The sequence below is a fragment of the Hemiscyllium ocellatum genome, chromosome 7, assembly GCF_020745735.1.
Source record: "Hemiscyllium ocellatum isolate sHemOce1 chromosome 7, sHemOce1.pat.X.cur, whole genome shotgun sequence".
NCBI classification, from domain to species: domain Eukaryota; kingdom Metazoa; phylum Chordata; class Chondrichthyes; order Orectolobiformes; family Hemiscylliidae; genus Hemiscyllium; species Hemiscyllium ocellatum.
In genome coordinates, this window is record NC_083407.1 from 88,499,852 (window position 1) to 88,519,659 (window position 19,808).

Genomic DNA, 19,808 nt, shown 5'->3' on the forward strand with positions numbered 1-19,808 from the left:
ACACTGCTGATTACAGTCATATTGCAAAAAAGTATATCTAGCCCCAGAAAGCTTTTAACAGGGAAAGATCATCAGAGATATCAATTCCTGAGAGGATGACTAGTGTTTGTGAATTAGATTCACAGGTTGATAACATTTCAGAGATGGAGAAGCGGTACTGACAACTGATTGTGGTGGACGTTAATGGGATGGGTATAGTTTAACAAAAACAGTAAATGCAGGAAATACTCAACTGATCACACAACACCTACTTGTTACCTTCTGTCTTACTATGCTTGTCCGTTACTATGTATTCACAGACATATTCACTAATCTATTAAATGGTAACTTACCCAATGCCTTGTGGAAGTCCAGATAACTCACATCTACAGCATTGCCCTGCTTCGTCTCATTGAATCAAATTTAATGAGATTGGTCAAGCAATTTGAAATCTTCCCCTTTTGAAATCTCTCCAAAATATTAATGATTATCATTGTGGTTTCTAAAGGATGACAGTTGCTCTCATCAGTAACAAAAGAGCAACAGCAGCTTTAAATGTTTTATTTATGAAGGATGATTCCTAATATTAGCAACAGGAAAACAGTGAAATATGGAAAAGTGTGTTTGCATATTTTTAGAAGAACAGGAACACAAAATTGTTTACTACTTTAAAGGTAGTAAGAGCATCCATGGTTACTGATCTGCTCAGTCACACTTGTCACCTCCACCTTGACACCCTTGTCCAGAGGAAAACCCTAGCATGACTTGCTTAACTTCAAGGGATAAAAACATGTACACTTATGAAAGACAACTGATTTAGCATCAGAACACTGATCATCAGAGCTGGCTGAAATACATACAGCACCATGTTTTTCCTTCACTGTTAAAACTGATGATCCTGGAATGCGGAGGTAATATCCAGCCTCTCTACCCCACATCTCCTTCAATAACTAAATGTCTGCCATTTAGCCCCTCAAGTTCATTCCACCATTCAGCAAAACCATGACTGATCTGTGACTTAACATCATATGCCATAGAGATGTACAGCATGGAAACAGACCCTTCGGTCCAACCCATCCATGTCGACCAGATATCCCAACCCAATCTAATCCCACCTGCCAGCAGGTATTCTTTTAGGAATCACTGTCTCATATCCTTGAAACTCATTAATTAACAAAAATCTATTAATTTCAGAATTAAAGTGAACTGATCTAGCATCAACTGCTGTTTGAAGAGTGTTCCAAACTTCTACCACCTTTCACATGAAATTGTTTCCTAATTTCATTCCTCAAAGTCTAGCCGCAGACAAGGCAATATTCCCTCATCAAAGGTTCCCAAACCATTGGAAGAAATTTCTTTCTTTCTAACTTATCTCTTCTCCTTAACATCTTGCAAATCAGTCTTTTAGCTTTTAATTTCCTGAGAATGCAACTTCAGATTTTATTCTGTAATGAACTTCTTTGCAGTTTGACCCTTGAGTTCTGGTGTCACTCTGTTAATGTATCCTGGGTTTATGAAAAGTGGTGTAGAAAACAAGAGCAAGGAGGTGATGCTGAACTTGTATAAGAAACTGATTAGAACTCAGCTGGGGAACAAGGGCACCATGTTTAGCAAGGATATGAACACAATGAATATGTACAGAAAAGATTTATAAGGGTGGGAGAATTGTATACACTTCTGGAATCTACAGGACAGGAAAGATGTGAATGCGTTGGATTGAGTGCTGAAAAGATTTATAAGAATGATTCCAGGGATGAGAAACTTCAGTTATGTGGATAGATTGCAGAGGTTGAAGCGTTTTTCGTCAGGGAGGAGATAAGACAATGCAAGACAAGTCAGAAGTTTTCAAAATGATGAGTGAGCTATGCAGAGTAGATGGGGAGAAACAGGACAAGATGGCACAGATTTAAAGTGATTTGCAAAAGAATCAAATGCAAGGTGGGGGATGGGGCGCGGCGGGGGAGGAAAACACACCTTTGGTTCAGGTCTGGGATGCAATGTTTGAAGGTGCAGTGTTGGCAGGCTCATTTAAATTATTCAAGAGGGTGTTTGATTGTTGCATGACTGTCTAACCAGAGATCACAAACAAGGATAAAGGGAAAAGAGAATGGCAAGAAACCAGATTAAATGGGCCAAATCACCTTTTTCTGTGCTACAACACTTCTGTCTATGTTGCACTGCTTCTGAGATCTATAAATCCTTACTAAGGTATATAGCCCAGTACCGAACATCATACTCCAGGTGTAATCTAACCAGGGCTATACGAAGCCGTTTATTGAGCTTTACAGATTAATGTGGCTCTGCTGGCTTCTCTGCTTCTCCAGATACAAATGCCAATATTCCATGAGCATTTTTCATTAGCTTTCTGTCGATCTATCTATGATATTTTTGTAATCCACACACATGAAACCAAAGCTGGTTTTGACTGCCATTTTTTCTGGATTTTCACTACATAAAAAGTATTCAATTCTATGCTTTTCATGTCTTCATGCTCCTTATATTGAAATATAATCAGTTCTGTCAATTTCTTACTTTGTTGATATCTTTAATTTAGAGCTGAAAATGTGTTGCTGGAAAAGCGCAGTAGGTCAGGCAGCATCCAAGAAAAAGGAGATTCGACATTTCGGGCATGAGCCCTTCTTCAGGAATTCCTGATGAAGGGCTTATGCCCGAAACGTCGAATCTCCTTTTCCTTGGATGCTGCCTGACCTGCTGCGCTTTTCCAGCAACACATTTTCAGCTCTGATCTCTAGCATCTGCAGACCTCACTTTCTCCATCTTTAATTTAGAGTCAATACAGCATGGAAACAGACACTTCGGTCTAACCAGTCCATGTTGAACATAATTCCAAACCAGACCAGGTCCACCTGCCTGCACCTGGCCCTTATCCCTCCAAACCTTTCCGACTCATGTACTTATCCAAATGTCTTTTAAAATGTTAAAAATTGTATCCAATTCCAAAACTTCCACAGGAAGTTCATTCCACACAGGAACCACCCTCTGTGTAAAAGATATGAACCTCATTTCCTTTTTAAACCTCCCTCCTCTTACCTTAAAAATGTGCCCCCAGTCTTGAAATCCCCCATCCTAGGGAAAAGACAACTACCTTTAACTCTTTCTGTACCTCCCATTATTTTATAAATTTCTATCTTCTTCACCTCTCAACCTCCTACATTCCAGTTAAAAAACTCCCAGCCTTCCTTTATAACTCAAACCTTCTATACCTGGCAACATCCTGGTAAATCTCTTCTGAACTCTTTCTTGCTTAATAATGTCCTTGTGATAACTCGGTGACCAGAACTAGACACAGTATTCCAGAAGAGGCCTCACCAATGTCCTGTACAACCTTAACATGACTTCCCAACTACTATGCTCAAAGGACTGAGCAATGAAAGCAAACGTGCCAAACGCCTTCTTAAACACCCTGTCTATATATGATGCAAACTTCAAAGAATTATGTACCTCCGTCCCGAGTGTTCTACAACAATATCCAAGGCCTTATCATTAATTATATAGACCCTACCCTTGTTAGTTGTACCAAACGCAATACATTGCTTTTACTCAGATTGAACTCCAACTTCCATTTTCTAGCCCAATGACCCATTCGCTCAAGATGCCTTGAAGAAAAACCTCATAAATTTCATGTGTGTTTTTGGAATACTTAATTAAATGCAACATCAATTTGTGGTTCATGTGACCGACTTCAAATTCTGCTTGATGATAAGTTTGCATGGTTTGGTTGCTATATTGAGACAATTTGGCCCAGACTGATTTACTGAGGAGGAGACACAAGATATTCATCCTGTAAACAGTTGTCTGATAATGGATAGACAGCTTAGGCTCTAATTTGTACAGGGAGATGACAGCAATGTTAAGCTTTATAAATGCTTATACATTAAACTATTTAATTACAAGATTGAATACACTTGAAGGTGTAAAGTGGAGTTAATTAGGACATGCACCTGCATACAAAGTGCCTGTGATTTATACTGTCACAGAGATAGCTTTTGAGAGGTTAGTTTGCAAATTGAAACATAAAAAAACAGCTAAGATATCCCTCAAACTCAGAAACAAAGGATTCTACAAGAATGAGACAGAGAATAGAGGACCCAGCAGGCATCTCAGTAGATTACACAGAATGGAAAAGATCTCCCATTTGAATTGAAGAGACTGGGTTTGTTTGACCTTCAGCAACGTTGGAAGGTTCCCTCATCATTGATTAGAAGCAGAAATATTAAGGTCAATCCACATCACAAAAGCCAACTTGGGAATTAATCATTACCTGGTTAGAAAAGGTAAACAGAAGCAAGCACCAGGAGAAACAATCATTTTGTATAGGTTCCTGAAAAATCAAGAAATGAATGAAGACTAAAGAAACTCTGTAAAATGTAACCATAAGGTGGGATTTTCTGATATTGAATACTTTCACTCATTGGTTTTAAAAAAATCTTGAAACCTGAAATCCTGCTGTACGATCCTTTCTGATACAGAAATATCAAAGTTCTCTTTTAAAGTCGTCAGCCTCATGGGGACTGTAACAACAATGTTGCCTTTTGTTTTGTTCTCAGCAGATTTGACTGTGTGGGTTCTCTATCTCATCAACTACACCAATAAAAAAAGTCATTAGTTGAGGTCTCAACACAATTCCATGTGCTACTAGTGACCTCCTGCCAATAAGGAAACTTGCCTCCTGTTATACTCTGGCAGAGTGGCAAGATGGTATAGACTTTGAATCAGGTCAATATAGATTTTTTTCAAATTGTTATTTGGTACTGTACTACACAAATTTGAGTATTGCTGAAAAATGCCAGAGTTTGTAAAAATTTTCATCTCACACTTATTCGGACAATTTGCAAGAATATAGATTTAAGGGGGGAGAGAAGTTATATTATAGGAGAGGAAAGTGTTGATTGTTTGACAAGTGAACTTTACCTGGTGGAGGCATTGCTATGGAGAATATTCCAGTTAATGATGATTGATAGTTAAGTGTCAACTTTGATTTTAAACCAGAGTTTGACTCTGCTTGACCAAGGTAAGACCAAGAAAGGAACCAGCGATAAACTGCCACCTTTTCTCTTGGGTTAGAATAGGTGCAGTGTGTATACTTTCAGACAAAGAACAAGACACAATGTGCCAAAACATGAGGCTTCCAATGTGCACAATTGTACCACATTGTGAGCCTGACTGACAATGTTAAATTGGCTTTAAGTACAATTGTTTGCATGTAGGATTATCCATCAATTGCTGTCCAATTGCAGAATTATATCTAATGTAGGACACTGTGTTGTGACCTTTACAAACACAGGTTAGCAAGGCACATAAGAACCCAAGGTGGTGAGGTTAGTAAAATAGCATGTATAGAGGAGTGGGTAACAAACAGAAACAGAGTTGGATTATTGGGGACTTTTCAGGATAGTATCGTACAACTAGTGGAGCACCACAGGAATTTGTGTGGTTTACAATTTATCTCTTGGATGATGGAAGTGAATGCACCATAACCAAGTATACAAAAATAAATAGAAGACATGTGGCAAGGATCACATATAGATGATACAGAAGTAAAGAAAATCAGGTTATGTGAGCAGACAGAAAAATAGGCAGATATCGTATGATGCGGGGAAATTTAGGGCTATGTATTTTCACAAGAACAACAGAAGAGTTGAATATTATTTAAATGGGGTAAGACTTCAGGATGTTCAACTCAGAGGAATTCAGAAGCCCTTGTGCATGAATCATAAAAAGGCAGCACACAGGTTTACTGAGTATTTGGGAAAGCAAATAGAATGTTGGTCTTTATTTTGAAGGAATGGAGCACGAAAATATGTAAATTTTGCTAACACTACATGAGGTGCCAGTCATACCGCAGCTAAAGATAATACTGGATCAAACAAGAGTCATACAAATTGGTTAAATAACAAAACAACAGACCAGAGAAGTCAAACAGTTTAGAATTCAAAAGGAGAACAAAGGGAATGATTAAGAACGGGAAAATAGAGTATGAGAATAGACTTGCAGGGAACATTAACACTGACAGTAAAAGCTTCTACCAATGTATGAAGAGAAAAGATTGGTGAAGTCATCCCTTACAGTCAGAGATGTTTATGAGGAGTTTTTAATGAGAATTGTGTACAGTTCTGGTCCCCATACTTCATGAAGGATTTGGAAGCATTGGAAAAGGTGCAGAGGAGATTTATCAGGATGTTGCCTGATCTGGAGGGAAAATCTTATGAAGAAAGGCTGAGATACTTGGGTCTGTTCTCATTGGAAAGAAGGCGGCTAAGAGGGGATTTGATAGAGACATACAAGATGACCAGAGGATTAGATAGGTAGACAGTGAAAGTCTTGCTCGAAACGTCGAATTCTCTACTCCTGCTCGAAATGTCGAATTCTCTACTCCTGAGATGCTGCCTGGCCTGCTGTGCTTTGACCAGCAACACATTTGCAGCTGTGATCTCCAGCATCTGCAGACCTCATTTTTTACTTAGTGAAAGTCTTTTTCCTAGGATGATGATGTCAGCTTGTACGAGGGGGCATAACTACAAATTGAGGGGCGATAGATTTAAGACAGAGGTCAGAGGCAGGTTCTTTATGCAGAGAGTGGTAAGGGTGTGGAATGCCCTACCTGCTAATGTAGTCATCTCAGCCACATCAGGGAGATTTAAACAATCCTTAGATAAGCACATGGATGATTTTGGGATAGTGTAGGGGGACAAGCTGAGAATAGTTCACAGGTTGGTGCAACATCGAGGGCTGAAGGGCCTGTTCTACGCTGTACTGTTCTATGTTCTAGAATAAAGAAACGAATGATCAACTAAGTACATACTTTGGTTTTGCGTTCACAAAGATGGACACAAACATGCAGGTGTTTAGTTAGAGGGAGGAGTTGAAATAGATCAGCTTCAGTTGGGAATTGGTTTTGGGAAATTTGATGAGACTGAGGGCTGATAAATCCCCAGGGCTTGATAATCTATATCCCAGAGCTTTGAAGGAAATGGACCTAAAAATAATGGATGCATTGGTGATCACCTTCAAAGATTTGAAAGACTCTGGAACAGTTCCTAAGATTAGACAGTAACTAATGTTACCCCTCTATTTAAAAAGGGAGTTACAGAGAAAACTGGAAATTATAAACCAACCAATCAGCCTGATGTTGGTAGCAGGAAAAATTATTTAATAGCAGAGCACTTTGAAAACAGAGGTAGGATCACACATGCCAGGCAGCTTGGATTTATGAAAGGAAATCATGTAGGGCAAATCAATTGGAATTCTTCAAGAATAACTAGTACAGTTGTTCAGGGGAACCAGTAAGTATGGTTTATTTAGACTTTGGTTTTCAACAAAAGACCCACATAAAAGAGATTAGTGTGTAAAATTATAGTGTATTGTGGGGGTAGTGAATTGAAGATGGATAGAAAACAGGTTGGCAGACAGGAAACAAACATTGAGAACAAACGGACTTTTCCAAATGACGGCAGTGACTAGTGGGATACTGCAGGATTCAGCACTAGGATCCCAGCTATTCACAATATAGATCAGTAATTGAGATGAGGGAACTAAATGTAATATCACCATATTTGCAGATGACAAAACTGGTTGGGAAGGAGAGTTTTGAGTTGGATGCAGAGATGCTTCAGTGTTATTTGGACAAGCTGAGTGAGTGGGTAAATATGCATGGTAAATGCAGTATATGAGAGATGCAGTAAATGAGAGTTTATTCACTTTGGTAGCAAGAAGAGTAAGGCAGATTATCTGTATGGCTATAAATTAAGACGGGAGAATGTGAGAAAGGACTTGGGTGTTTTCATGCACCATTTACTGAAGGTAAGCATGCTGGTGCAACAGGTGGTAAAGGCATCAAATGGTATGTTGCCTCCATAGTGAGAGGTTTTGAGTACAGGAGCAAGAATGTTTTGCTGTAATTATACAGGGTCTTGGTGAGACCCAATCTTGAAAGTGTGCGCAGTTTTGGTCTCCTTATTCTAGGAGGGATGCTTTGCTCTAGGGAAAATGCAGTAAAGGGTTACCAGATGGATTCCTTGGACGGTGGGACTGATTTTGAAGAGAGGTTGAATCGCTTCAGACTACAGTCACTGGAGTTCAGAAGAACAAGGGATTATCTCATAGAAACTTGTAAAATTCTAACAGGACGAAACAGAATAGATGCAGGGTGTGCCTGATGGTGAGGAAGTCCATGATCAAGATCAGAATCTACAGGGTATTGGCATACCATTCAGGACTGAGGTGAAGGAAAATCGCTTCACACAGAGAATGGCAAGTCTGTGGAATTTGCAACCACAGAATGTAACTGAGGTCAAAACATTTGTATGATGTTTTGGGAACATGTCGAGTCACTTCACCAGGTCATGAAAATAAAATGTAAACCAATGAATCCCAAATGATTGCAATAATTACCCGAGAATCTGAACCTTGGACTGCAGGAACCCACTCTAAAACAATCACAGATTTGAAACTAAAAAAAAATCAGATTACTTCCTCATAATCACTTCATCGATAGACTGTAAAAATGTTGATAAAGCATTTTTTAAAATCAGACATACATTTCTGAAATGTAATTTGCCTTTTTCCTCACAGTAATTTCACTCGAGATCTGTCGATCACTAGGCAGAAACATACTTACAGCCAGACAATAGGACTTCTATGACGTGAGCAAATGCATTCAGCAAATATTTATCTTGTTACCTTCAATTATTCTGTTGCTAAAGAATTGTCATTTGTCTGCCTTTAGCTTTTACAGGAATGTTATTGATTTTGGTACAACAGCAAATCTACTGAATGCAAAGGATGATCCATTTCAACTTGTCTTTGTAAACATAAAAAAAGTAAATACCCAACTGGTCAGAAAAACTGAAAGTGAAAATTCCATGGAAACGGACCAATATTTGCTAAAGAGCCGAATTTTATTGAAAGAGGCCTTTACTTCGGCTGTCAAAAGAGTACTTTCATCTAACAGGATGAATTGACACAAAACAAGTAATGATTCGCATTTATACACTGTCTTTCACAACCACAGGATATGCCAAAGCAAGTGAACATTTCTGAAGCCACAATAAATTGGATTCCCTACAGTATGGAAACAGGCCCTTCAGCCCAACAAGTCCACACTGACCCTCCAAAGAGTAATCCACCCAGACCCATTCCCCTACATTTAACCCTGACTAATGTACCTAACACTATGGGCAATTTAGCATTGCCAATTCATCTGACCTGCAGATTGTGGAAGGAAACTGGAACACCCAGAGGAAACTCACATAGGCACTGGGAGAATGTGCAAACTCCACACAGACAGTCACCTCAGGTGGGAAACGAGCCCAGGTCCCTGGCACTGTGAGGCAGCAGTGCTAACCACTGAGCCACCATGCCACCCATCTGCTGCAACCTTCAGCCATCAATTTGTTCAGGATTCTAGAAACAGCAATGAAAAGAAAAATGACATGGCCTTTTGTTTTAAGTGTTGGTTGAGCAATAAAAATTCACAAGGACAAAGGGGTAAGCTCCACTGCTTTTCTTCAAATAGTGACAAGGGAATATTTATATCCATTATGATGGTTAAATTTGACAAATCACATCTCAGAATTAAACCTGGCTTGATAGCTCATTTTTAAAATTTTGCAGTTAGTTAACACGGTGGTGCATCAGCGAAACATATTCACTCAAGGCCACAGACTTCTTCAAAATTTACATGCAATAATAGGTTTATTAGATAAAGCAAGTGAAGAAAAAAAAAGCTAGGTACATGAAACAGTTCGAATATCTGAATGCAAACAGCAAGACAATGTTTCAACCTGTTCCCCTACACTATCACTTTAAAAATAGATGATTCCAGACAGTTTACTCCAATATCAAATATAAGTTTTTAAACTTAACCAACTCCTTGCAGTTTGCTTTCTTTGCAATGCAGGGACAATTTTACAGTTTCTCTCAAGAGTCCACTGGCATGAACTTTTCATAATTCCAGTGGCCTGAATTTAATTCCTCCAATTACTATGCAAGCTCTCCCAGCTTTGTTGCTTCACAATCTAGAAACAACTGTTCCATTGAGGTGAATGGTTTCCCTGAGCTAAACACTCTATTCTCCTGCCAGAAGAAATGGAACTGAACACTTGATTCTTCAGATTTAGATCCTGACCTTCTGCTTTGAAGTCAAAACTAAACAAATGGCCTTCATGTGTTTATTCATCATAAACAACAGTATAAACATTTAATTCATTAACACCGCAGGCAAATGACTGGAGTCACATGTTTTCTTGGTATTAATGCATGTTGGTCAATGTTTGAAATAATTTGTTTTTTTTAAGATAAATCATCACAGGACTAACCAAACTCTAGCTGTCTATACTTGTAAAAAAAATTCTAAATTCTTAAGATATTAATGCTATAAATTTATCATCCCATCTAACAGGTTCAATGTGACAGAAGGTGTCAGCAACACTGCTATTATGCAGCACTGCCTCAGCAATAGCCTACACACCGACATCCAGCTGGGTTCTAGCAGAGCCACTTAGCTCCTAAACTCATTACTGCCTTGGTTCAAACACAGAACTGATTCCAAAGGTGAGATGAGAGTGACTATCCTCGATATCAAGGCTACATTTGACCACGTGTGGCATCAAGGAGCCCAAACATGTGGCGTCAATGGGAATTAGAGGAAAACTCACTACTGTTTGGAATTATACTTGGCGATAACATGATAATTATGGGTCTTGGAGGTCAGTCATCTCAGCTCTTGGTCATCTCTGCATCTCTTCTCAGATACTGATACAGTCCATGTCCAAATGTAGCAATACCTGGACAATTTCTAGACTTAGGCTGATACATGGCAAGTAACATTTAGAATCTTACCATGTTACCATCACTGAATATTCCACTAACATTTTCAGAGTTACCATCAACCAGAAATTCAACTGGACTACCCATATGAACACAATGGCTACAACAGCACATCAGAGGCTAGTAATACTGCCGTGAGTAATTCACCCTCTGACTTCCAAAACCTGTCCAGCATCTTCAAGGTACAAGTCGGAATGTGATGGAATACTTCCCACTTGCTTGGATGGCTACAGCTCCAACAATATTTAAGAGCTTTGACACCATCCTAGACAAAGCAGCCCGCTATATTGGCACCACATTCACAAACATCCACTCCTTATACAACTGACACTCTAGAGTAGACGTGCTATAGAAATTCAAAGTTCCTTAGATAGCACCTTCTAAACCCATGACCGCTTCTAGCTGGAGACACAAGGATAGTAGACACATGGGAATACCACCACCCTCCAAACCATTCCTGATTTGGAAATATCTCACTATTCTTTCAGTGTCATTGGGTCAAAATCCCGCAATTCCCTACAAATGACATTGAGGTTTTACCTACAGCACACAGACTGCAACGGCTCAAGAAGGCAGCTTATCAGCACCTTCTCAAATGGTCAACAAATATGGGCTCATCCAATGTTGTCCACGTCCACGATCGAATTAAAAAGTGGATGGTTTAGTTTAACAATTGCACCTTTTACAAATAACTCTGCCTGTAACACACAGAAGTATCAACTCAAAATTTATGCTCAAAAGACCTGCTATAAAACAAAGGATTGTATGATTCTAATCTTTAAGAGCAGAACTCCCACGTTGAAATGCAATAAAACCTTAGCAATACAGTTATCTCCCAATCTGTAGCATGAAATATTTAAAAACAGTTGGCTTCACATTTCTGTAGCTTACATTACAGAAAGGCAAGCTTGCAAATTACTTTGTTTTGGTGGGAACCTTTCCTGGAATACACTGTTCTGTTAAATTTTTATAACTGCAACAACATATAGAAAGAGTCTACATTAGAGTGATGCTGGAAAAGCACAGCAGATCAGGCAGCATCCAAGGGGCAGGAAAATCTACGTTTCGGGCAAAAGCCCTTCATCAGGAATAGAGGCAGGGCGCCTGCAGAGTTTACCTAACATATAGAAAGCACCAGTGGGAGTCTTGACCTCCTTTGCCGATAAACCTCTAGTTTTGAGGATAAAAAGGAGAACGTTAACAAGTCCAGCATACCTCCTTTTGCTGACAGCAGTCCACAAATTTGCAAATTAAGTTCTACCCAAGCATCCCACTAATCTGTCGTAAATATTATTCGCTTAATTCCCAAATGCTGGGGAACTGCTGTAACACAGTCAATTTAAAAAAAAATTCAAAAGCATGCATCTCCTACAAAGTAATATATTGAAAACCAACTCCAATAATGGAAAAGGGTAGCTGTCCATATCTGGGGTGAATCTCGAACAAAGATCTTTCAAAGAACCATGGATTTAGCAAAAAAGCACCAAGAAAATTGTAAATTTAAGAATCTAGAAACAAAAGAAGCATGTAGCTAGCAGGTCAGTTTTGAAATAAGGAGCTTTCCAGTACTGAATACTCTGTCCAATGATTAAATGAGGTTATAGTCTTTCCATCTTACTAGGCACAACAGCAATGAATCATCATGGCTTCAGGCACTGCTTCATTAAATAAGAAACAATTTCCTCAATGATTAAATGTTAAAAAAGGAATTTTCATAAATGTTTCCATAAACAAGTTTGTCGTTAGTGAGCCAAATTTCCTCCTTTCCCTGCAGATGTAAAAATCCGAGGTAGAATGGCCACAATGAAGAGAAGGTAAGGTCCAGAACGGTCTTCAGGCTTGGGCTTTATAGAATACTGTTTATTCTATATTAACATTGAATGTCACAACTGATTATATTCGGTGAGATATCAGGTTTTAATCTTACTGCAACATTATTGCAGACAATTCCATGAACTCTTCTGCCAATTCAGTACCTCCCAAACTTAGAAATCCATCCCCTCCCACCCCCACCAACTAGAATAACATCACCAATATATAGTTGGGAACATCAATTCAAGGTTGCCAAGCTGCAAGATCATAGAATCCACACAGTGTAAAAGCAGGCTATCTGGGCCAACAAGTCCACACCGACCTTTGAAAGAGTGACCTTCCCAGACCCACTCCCCAACTACCCTACATTTACCCCGAACTAATGCACCTAACCTACACATCCCTGAACACGATGGGCAATTTAGCATGGAAAATTCATCTAATCAGCACACCTTTGGATTCTGGGAGGAAACTGGAGCTCCTGGAGGAAACCCATGCAGATACAGGGAGAATGTGCAAACTCTGCACAGACAGTCGCCAGAGGCTGGAATTAAACCCGGGTCCCTGGTGCTGTGAGGCAGCAGTGCTAACCACTGAGGAAAGAATGAAAGAACCTGATATTCCTGGGGGCCATATTTTCTCTACGCATTAATTTTGTGGAAAAACACCCAGAAAGGGAACAAGACTGATAGAAAACCCAAAAATATTAAAGTTTGCTCAGATATGCTATTGGCAAAGCAGGACTTTGGAAGATGTCGCTGATAGTGACATCAAACTGCACTTACCCAGCAACAACTTAGTTTATAAACAATCATTTTCAACTCTGTCAAGCACTCTCAGTGCCAGATATCATGATAATCTTAGGCCATGCATGTATTAATAAAAGCTGAACTCCAGAGGTGTGATGGAAGTGATTGCCCTTCCATCAAATAAGCACGTGACCAAGTGTGGTAGTAAAGCACTATAGCAAAACTGGCTTAAAATTCTCCACTGATTACAGTCATAATTAATACAAAGGAAAATGGTTGAGAGTGTTGGAACAGTACATTGCTACAGGAGTTCCTGAGAAGCAACCATCTTCATCTGCTGGGTCAGAAGTGAGTGTCCTCTTGTAGTGTTCATTACCATCATAACTCTTGAGATATTAAAACAATCTGTGCCCACACGAGATAATGTTTGGACAACATTCATGCTATGTTGATAAAGTAGAGATAACACAATTGTGTCACACAATTACCTGGCAATCACAACCTCCTGTCAAGAGGATGTAACAATTTTCCTTTGATAATCAATGACATACTGAATTCCCCCAGTTCCAGTCCTAGACATGATCGTTGACAGTCCGTAAACACGGTGTTTACAATAATAGGCCAGAAGCAGAAACTTCTATAGTGAGTAACTGACCTCCTGATTTCCTAAAGCTTGTTCAACATCTACAATGAGACAAGTCAGGAGTATATTGGAATATCATGCACTTGCCAAGATGAGTACAGCTCTACCAGTCATCAAGATTCTCAACAGCAATCTAGCCAAAGCATCACTACCTTAAATATCCCTATTTCCACCACTGGTTCAGTTGCAGCACTCATGTTTACTATCTACAAAATGCTGTGGTTCTGTTCACCGAACTGGGAGTTTTTGTTGCAAACGTTTTGTCCCCTTTCTAGGTGACATCTTCAGTGCTTGGGAGCCTCCTGTGAAGCGCTTCTGTGCTGATTCCTCCGGCATTTATAGTGGTTTGAATCTGCTGCTTCCAGTTGTCAGTTGCTGTCCGCTGCAGTGGCCGGTATATAGGGTCTAGGTCGATGTGTCTGTTGATAGAATTTGTGGATGACATTCACAAATTCTATCGACCTAGACCCTATATATCGGCCACTGCAGCGGACAGCAACTGACAACCGGAAGCGGCAGATTCAAACCACTATAAATGCCAGAGGAATCAGCACAGAAGCGCTTCACAGGAGGCTCCCAAGCACTGAAGATGTCACCTAGAAAGGGGACAAAACGTTTGCAACAAAAATTCCCAGCTCGGCGAACAGAACCACAACAACGAGCACCCGAGCTACAAATCTTCTCACAAACTTTTGATCTACAAAATGTATTACAGCAATTTGCCAAGAGTCCTTCAAAATGCATGACTGCTATCACCTAGATGACAAGGGTAACAGATGAAAAGATTAGGTTACTTACCCTGGAGCAGAAGTCAAACCTAGACACACTCTGAGCAATAAGACTCCAGTATACTTCACACTGTTCAAAACAGTACTTATCTTAAAATCTTCATTATTCAATAATGCCACCGAAAGAAACAATTAGAATTTTGTTGTGACACCAATCATCAATAACTTTAATTTATAATTAGATAAACTGCGTAATAAAAATCACAATTGTGATCCATTTGTATAGTCTGATACTATTTCAATAAGAACAGTAGATAAATATATTAGTTCTTTAACACCACTAATTAACTAAGATACAAATTACTGGAAAGAAAAATTAACAACAGTAAGCCTTACTACACAAGAGGTTAAATTACCATTAAAAGTAAGAGAAATGGTGAAATACAATCAACGCTATCCACAGATTAGTGCCATAAAAATATTATTTCCATAAGTAATATTTGAGCAAGATAACTTAAGGATGATCAAGATATCTAATGATTCTTAGGACTAAATTTTCAGTTCACTCACAGGCTACACTGGAATTTATTAAATACTTTCTACTTTCAAACATTTGCTTTGTTCAATTCACAGAAATCAGTTATTTTGAAAGCTGTGAACAATCAGCTCTTAATGAGCAAATTATAGCACTTGTGTTGGTTTTTGAAAACTACACAAATAGTCTAACAGGAGAGGAAGTTATTACCACCTGCTCAGGGTTATATTTAGACAGCACTCCATCCCCATGAAATTCCTCCAGTACATCTTTCAGTTTCTTTGTGGAATCTGTAAAAAAAAAAAAAGAAAATTTTGAAAAGGTGCAATTTATTTTTGTATTAAGCTTCAATTCTGAAATGCAGAGGCATTTCTTGCCTTGGCATTTCACCATTCTCAGGAGAGGATTCATTCAATCACCTGCTACAGATTTAATACCATTTTGGCTGAGGTTTTATTGGGGAAGTTCACTCTGGAAAAAAAGACATATTTGGATAGCGTAGCTATATCACCTCTGTTATAAACCAGGTAGTGTGGATCACTTGACCTTTACACAATCTTTGATTCAGTTTCCAGCGATTTCACTGAAACAAAGATTGGTCAGCACTTCGCTTGGCCAGGTGATCACCTAGGCAACAAAAGCTGAATATTGTGCTGTACAATCTGTACCATTGTGTTGGCATTAGATGTCTTACACAGTGATGGAAATGCTTTGATCCAGCATCACCTTAGCCAGCATTCGACAATCTAAGACACTGTAATGTTCAAAATCAACTGAATTCTATATTGTATTAGATTCTAAACAATATGTTGTCATTTTTAAATTGTATCTGAATGTATTGGCAATTACTCCAACTGAGATTAAGAGCAACATTGGCAATGGCAGTTGCAGAATAACATACAAATAACACATGCTCTCCCTACTTAGCCTTGAAATTCATTGAACTACTGAAAACACACAGCAGCTATTAAATTGAGGATTGTTATTACATTTGAATTGTAGTTTCAGTGTACAGGAGATAGGGCAGTGAGGTCAGGGATAGGTTCACAAGGTTTTGAAGGGGCACCAGCAATCAGGATGTTGGTTTTAAATGTGTGTACTTCGTGCCAGGAGCATCCAGAATAATGTGGGTGAATTTGCAGCATGGGCTGGTACCTGGGATTTCGATGTTGTGGTCATTTCAGAGACGTGGCTAGAGGACGGACAGCAATGGTTGTTGCAGATTCCGGGATTTAGATGTTTTAGCAGGAACAAGGATGATGATAAAAGAGGTGGGGGTGTGGCATTGTTAATCAAGGGTAGTATTACAGCAGCTGAGAGTTATAAGTTAGCCAGAAAAAGATTTAAAGAGAGGGCTAAGCAGGGCCAGGAGGGGACATGAGAAGTTGGCAGATAGGAAAGCCTTCTATAGGTATATCAGGAATAAAAGAATGATTAGACTAAGATTAGGGCCAATCAAAGATTGTAGTGGAACGTTGTGTGCAGAATCTGAGGACACAAGGGCAGTGCTTACTGAATACTTTTCATCAGTATTCACATTGGAAAAGGGCGATGTTAGTGAGAATACAGAGATACAGACTACAAGATTAGATGGGACTAAGATTGACAAAAGGGGAGGCTTTAGCAATTTTGGAAGACCTGAAAATAGATAAGACCCCTGGGCCGGATGGAATTTATCCTCTGATACTCTGGGAAGTCAGGGAGGAGATTGCACAGCCTTTGGCTTTCATCTTTATGTCATCAATATCGACAGTAGTGGTGCCAGAAGACTGGAAGATAGCAAATGTTGTTCCCTTGTTCAAGGAGGGGTGTTGGGGTGACCCTGGTAATTACAAGCCAGTAAGCCTTAGTTTGGTTATGGGTAAGGTTTTGGAAAAGGTTATAAGAGATAGGATTTATAATCATCTGGAAATAAGTAATTTGATTAGGGATAGTCAACACAGTTTTGCGAAGAGTAATTCATGCCTCACTAACTTGATTGAATTCTTCAAGAAGGTAACAAAACAACTGGATGAAGGTAAATCAGTTGATCTGGTGTATATGGACTTCAGTAAGGCATTTGCTAAAATTCCACACGGTAGGCTATTGCACAAAATATGGAGTTTCAGGATTGAAGGTGATTTAGTGGTTTGGATCGGAAATTGGCTAGCTGAGAGAAGACAGAGGATGGCGGTTGATGTAAAATGTTCATCATTTTCATAAATGATCTGGAGGTGGGTGTTGAAGGATGGGTTAGTAAATTTGCAGATGACAGTCAGGTGGGCAGAGTTGTGGACAGTGTCAAAGGATGTTGTGGGTTAAAGAAGGACATAGATAAGACGCAGAGTTGGGCTGAGAAGTGGCAAATGGAGTTTAATGTGGAAAAGTGTGAGGTAGCTCCCTTTGGAAGAACTAACAGGAATACCAGAGTACTGGGGTAATGGTAAGATTCTTAGCAGTGTAGATGAACAGAGTTCTCGGTGTCCAGGTGCATAAAACCCTCAAAGTTGCCACCCAGGTTGAAAGGGTTGTTAAGAAGGCATATGGTATGTTGGTGTTTATTGGCAAGGAGATTGAGTTTCAGAGCCACGAGGTCATGCTTCAGCTGTACAAGACACTAGTAAGGCCGCACCTGGAGTATCGTGTGTAGTTCTGGTCACCGCATTATAGGAAGGATGTGGAAGCTTAGGAAAGGGTTCAGAGGCGAGTTACTAGGATGTTGTCTGGTATGGAAGGAAGGCGTTACAAGGAAAGGCTGAGGGAACTGAGGCTGTTTTCATTGGAGAGAAGAAAGTTGAGAGGTGACTTCGTCAAGATGTATAAGATAATCAGAGGGTTGAATAGGTTGGACAGTGAGAGCCTTTTTCCTCGGATGGTGAAGGGTGATAGATTTAGGAGAGAAATCAGGGGTAGTTTTGTTACTCAGAGTAGTAGGGGGCACGGAATGGTCTGCCTGCAACAGTAGTGGATTCGCCAATGTTAGATTAGATTCCCGACAGTGTGGAAACAAGCCCTTTGGCCCAACAAGTCCATACCGACCCTCTGAAGAGCAACGCACCCAGTCCCATTTCCCTCTGACTAATACATCTAACACTATGGGGCAATTTAGCATGGCCAGTTCACCTGGCCTGCATATCTTTGGACTGTGGGAGGAAACCGGAGTACCTGGAGGAAACCCACACAGACAGTCGCCCGAGATTGGAATCGATCCTGGGACCCTGGTGCTGTGAGGCAGCAGTGCTAACTACTGAGCCACCATGCCGCCCTAAATGTTAAGGGCATTGGACATACATATGGATAATAATGGAATGGTGTAGTTTAGATGGGCAACAGATTAATTTCACAGGTCGACAACATCTGGGATGGAAGAAAGGATAAAAGCAAATTACTGTGGATACTGGAATCTGAAACCAAAAGAGAAAATGCTGGAAAATCTCAGCAGGTCTGGCAGCATCTGTAAGGAGAGAAAAGAGCTGATGTTTCGAGTCTAACTGACCCTTTGACAAAATACACTGGTATGTTGAGCTTTACATATGTCTATACAAGTCACAGGATTGTGCACTGTGTAAGTGAGTCACTTTTTGTTATGGTTGTGGCAGCCATAAATTTTCAAATGTCTGAGCTGGTAAAAGTGCTGAAAATTTCTTTTCCACTGCAGAGGTTTTCTTGTGATGCTGATTCTATTTCTCAGAAAAATATCTTACTAGCTGCTTTATGCCCAACTGCATAGTTTTCTCTCCTTATACATGCTGCCAGACCTGCTGAGATTTTCCAGCATTCTCTCTTTGGGATAGAGGATGGAAGAGCCTGTACTGTGCTGTAATGTTCTATGTTCTATGGATCATCAATGAATGAAAAAAAAATTGCACAAAACTATTGTACATCCATATAATTGGGTAAATTAACATCTTTTGACATTGGTCAACATGAATTTTCTAGGACCCCTTGAAGGCACACTTGATCAAAAATTGCACTGTTGTTAGGCTTATGAAACCATGAGATTATTGGGAGGTGTGGCTTCTATGGAAATTTGTGCCAAATTTCACAAAGGTAGCCCTACCACCAAAGCGTTCATGACAAAAACAGACAAAGTTAATGTGGTCAAAGGAATTTCAAACAGCTTTTGAGAAGCTGAAAACAATATTAATTTCAAAACTGGTCTTGGCTATCTCTGACTTCATTTAACTTTTAGTACGGCAATTGATGCTAGTGACTGGGATTGTGAGGTGAGGTGGATGTCCAGTTTTATTGCAGTTGGGCACAGAGCAGTTAGTAAGATATTTTTCTAAGAAATAGAATCACCTTCACAAGAAAACCCCTGCAGTGGAACAGAAATTTTCAGCACTTTTACGAGCTCAGACATTTGAAAATTTATGGCTGCCACAACCATAACAAAAAGTGACTCACTTACACAGTGCACAATCCTGTGACCTGTATAGACATATGTAAAGCTCAACATACCAGTGTATTTTGTTTCAGCTAGTTCAACATTGTAAGAATTGTTCGCTAGAAAAGATAATATAATTGCTAAAGTA

At 39.5% G+C, this 19,808-nt stretch overlaps 1 protein-coding gene across 2 annotated transcripts in view; it reads right to left on the reverse strand.

Moving 5' to 3' along the window:
• Positions 1-19,808, reverse strand: part of LOC132817538 (diacylglycerol kinase beta) — a 519,975-nt gene that overhangs the window by 398,025 nt on the left and 102,142 nt on the right. For both annotated transcript variants that reach the window (XM_060828035.1, XM_060828034.1), the window contains exon 4: positions 15,508-15,584. In XM_060828035.1, the coding sequence (XP_060684018.1) occupies positions 15,508-15,584 (77 nt within the window). The remainder of the gene's footprint in view (positions 1-15,507; positions 15,585-19,808) is intronic.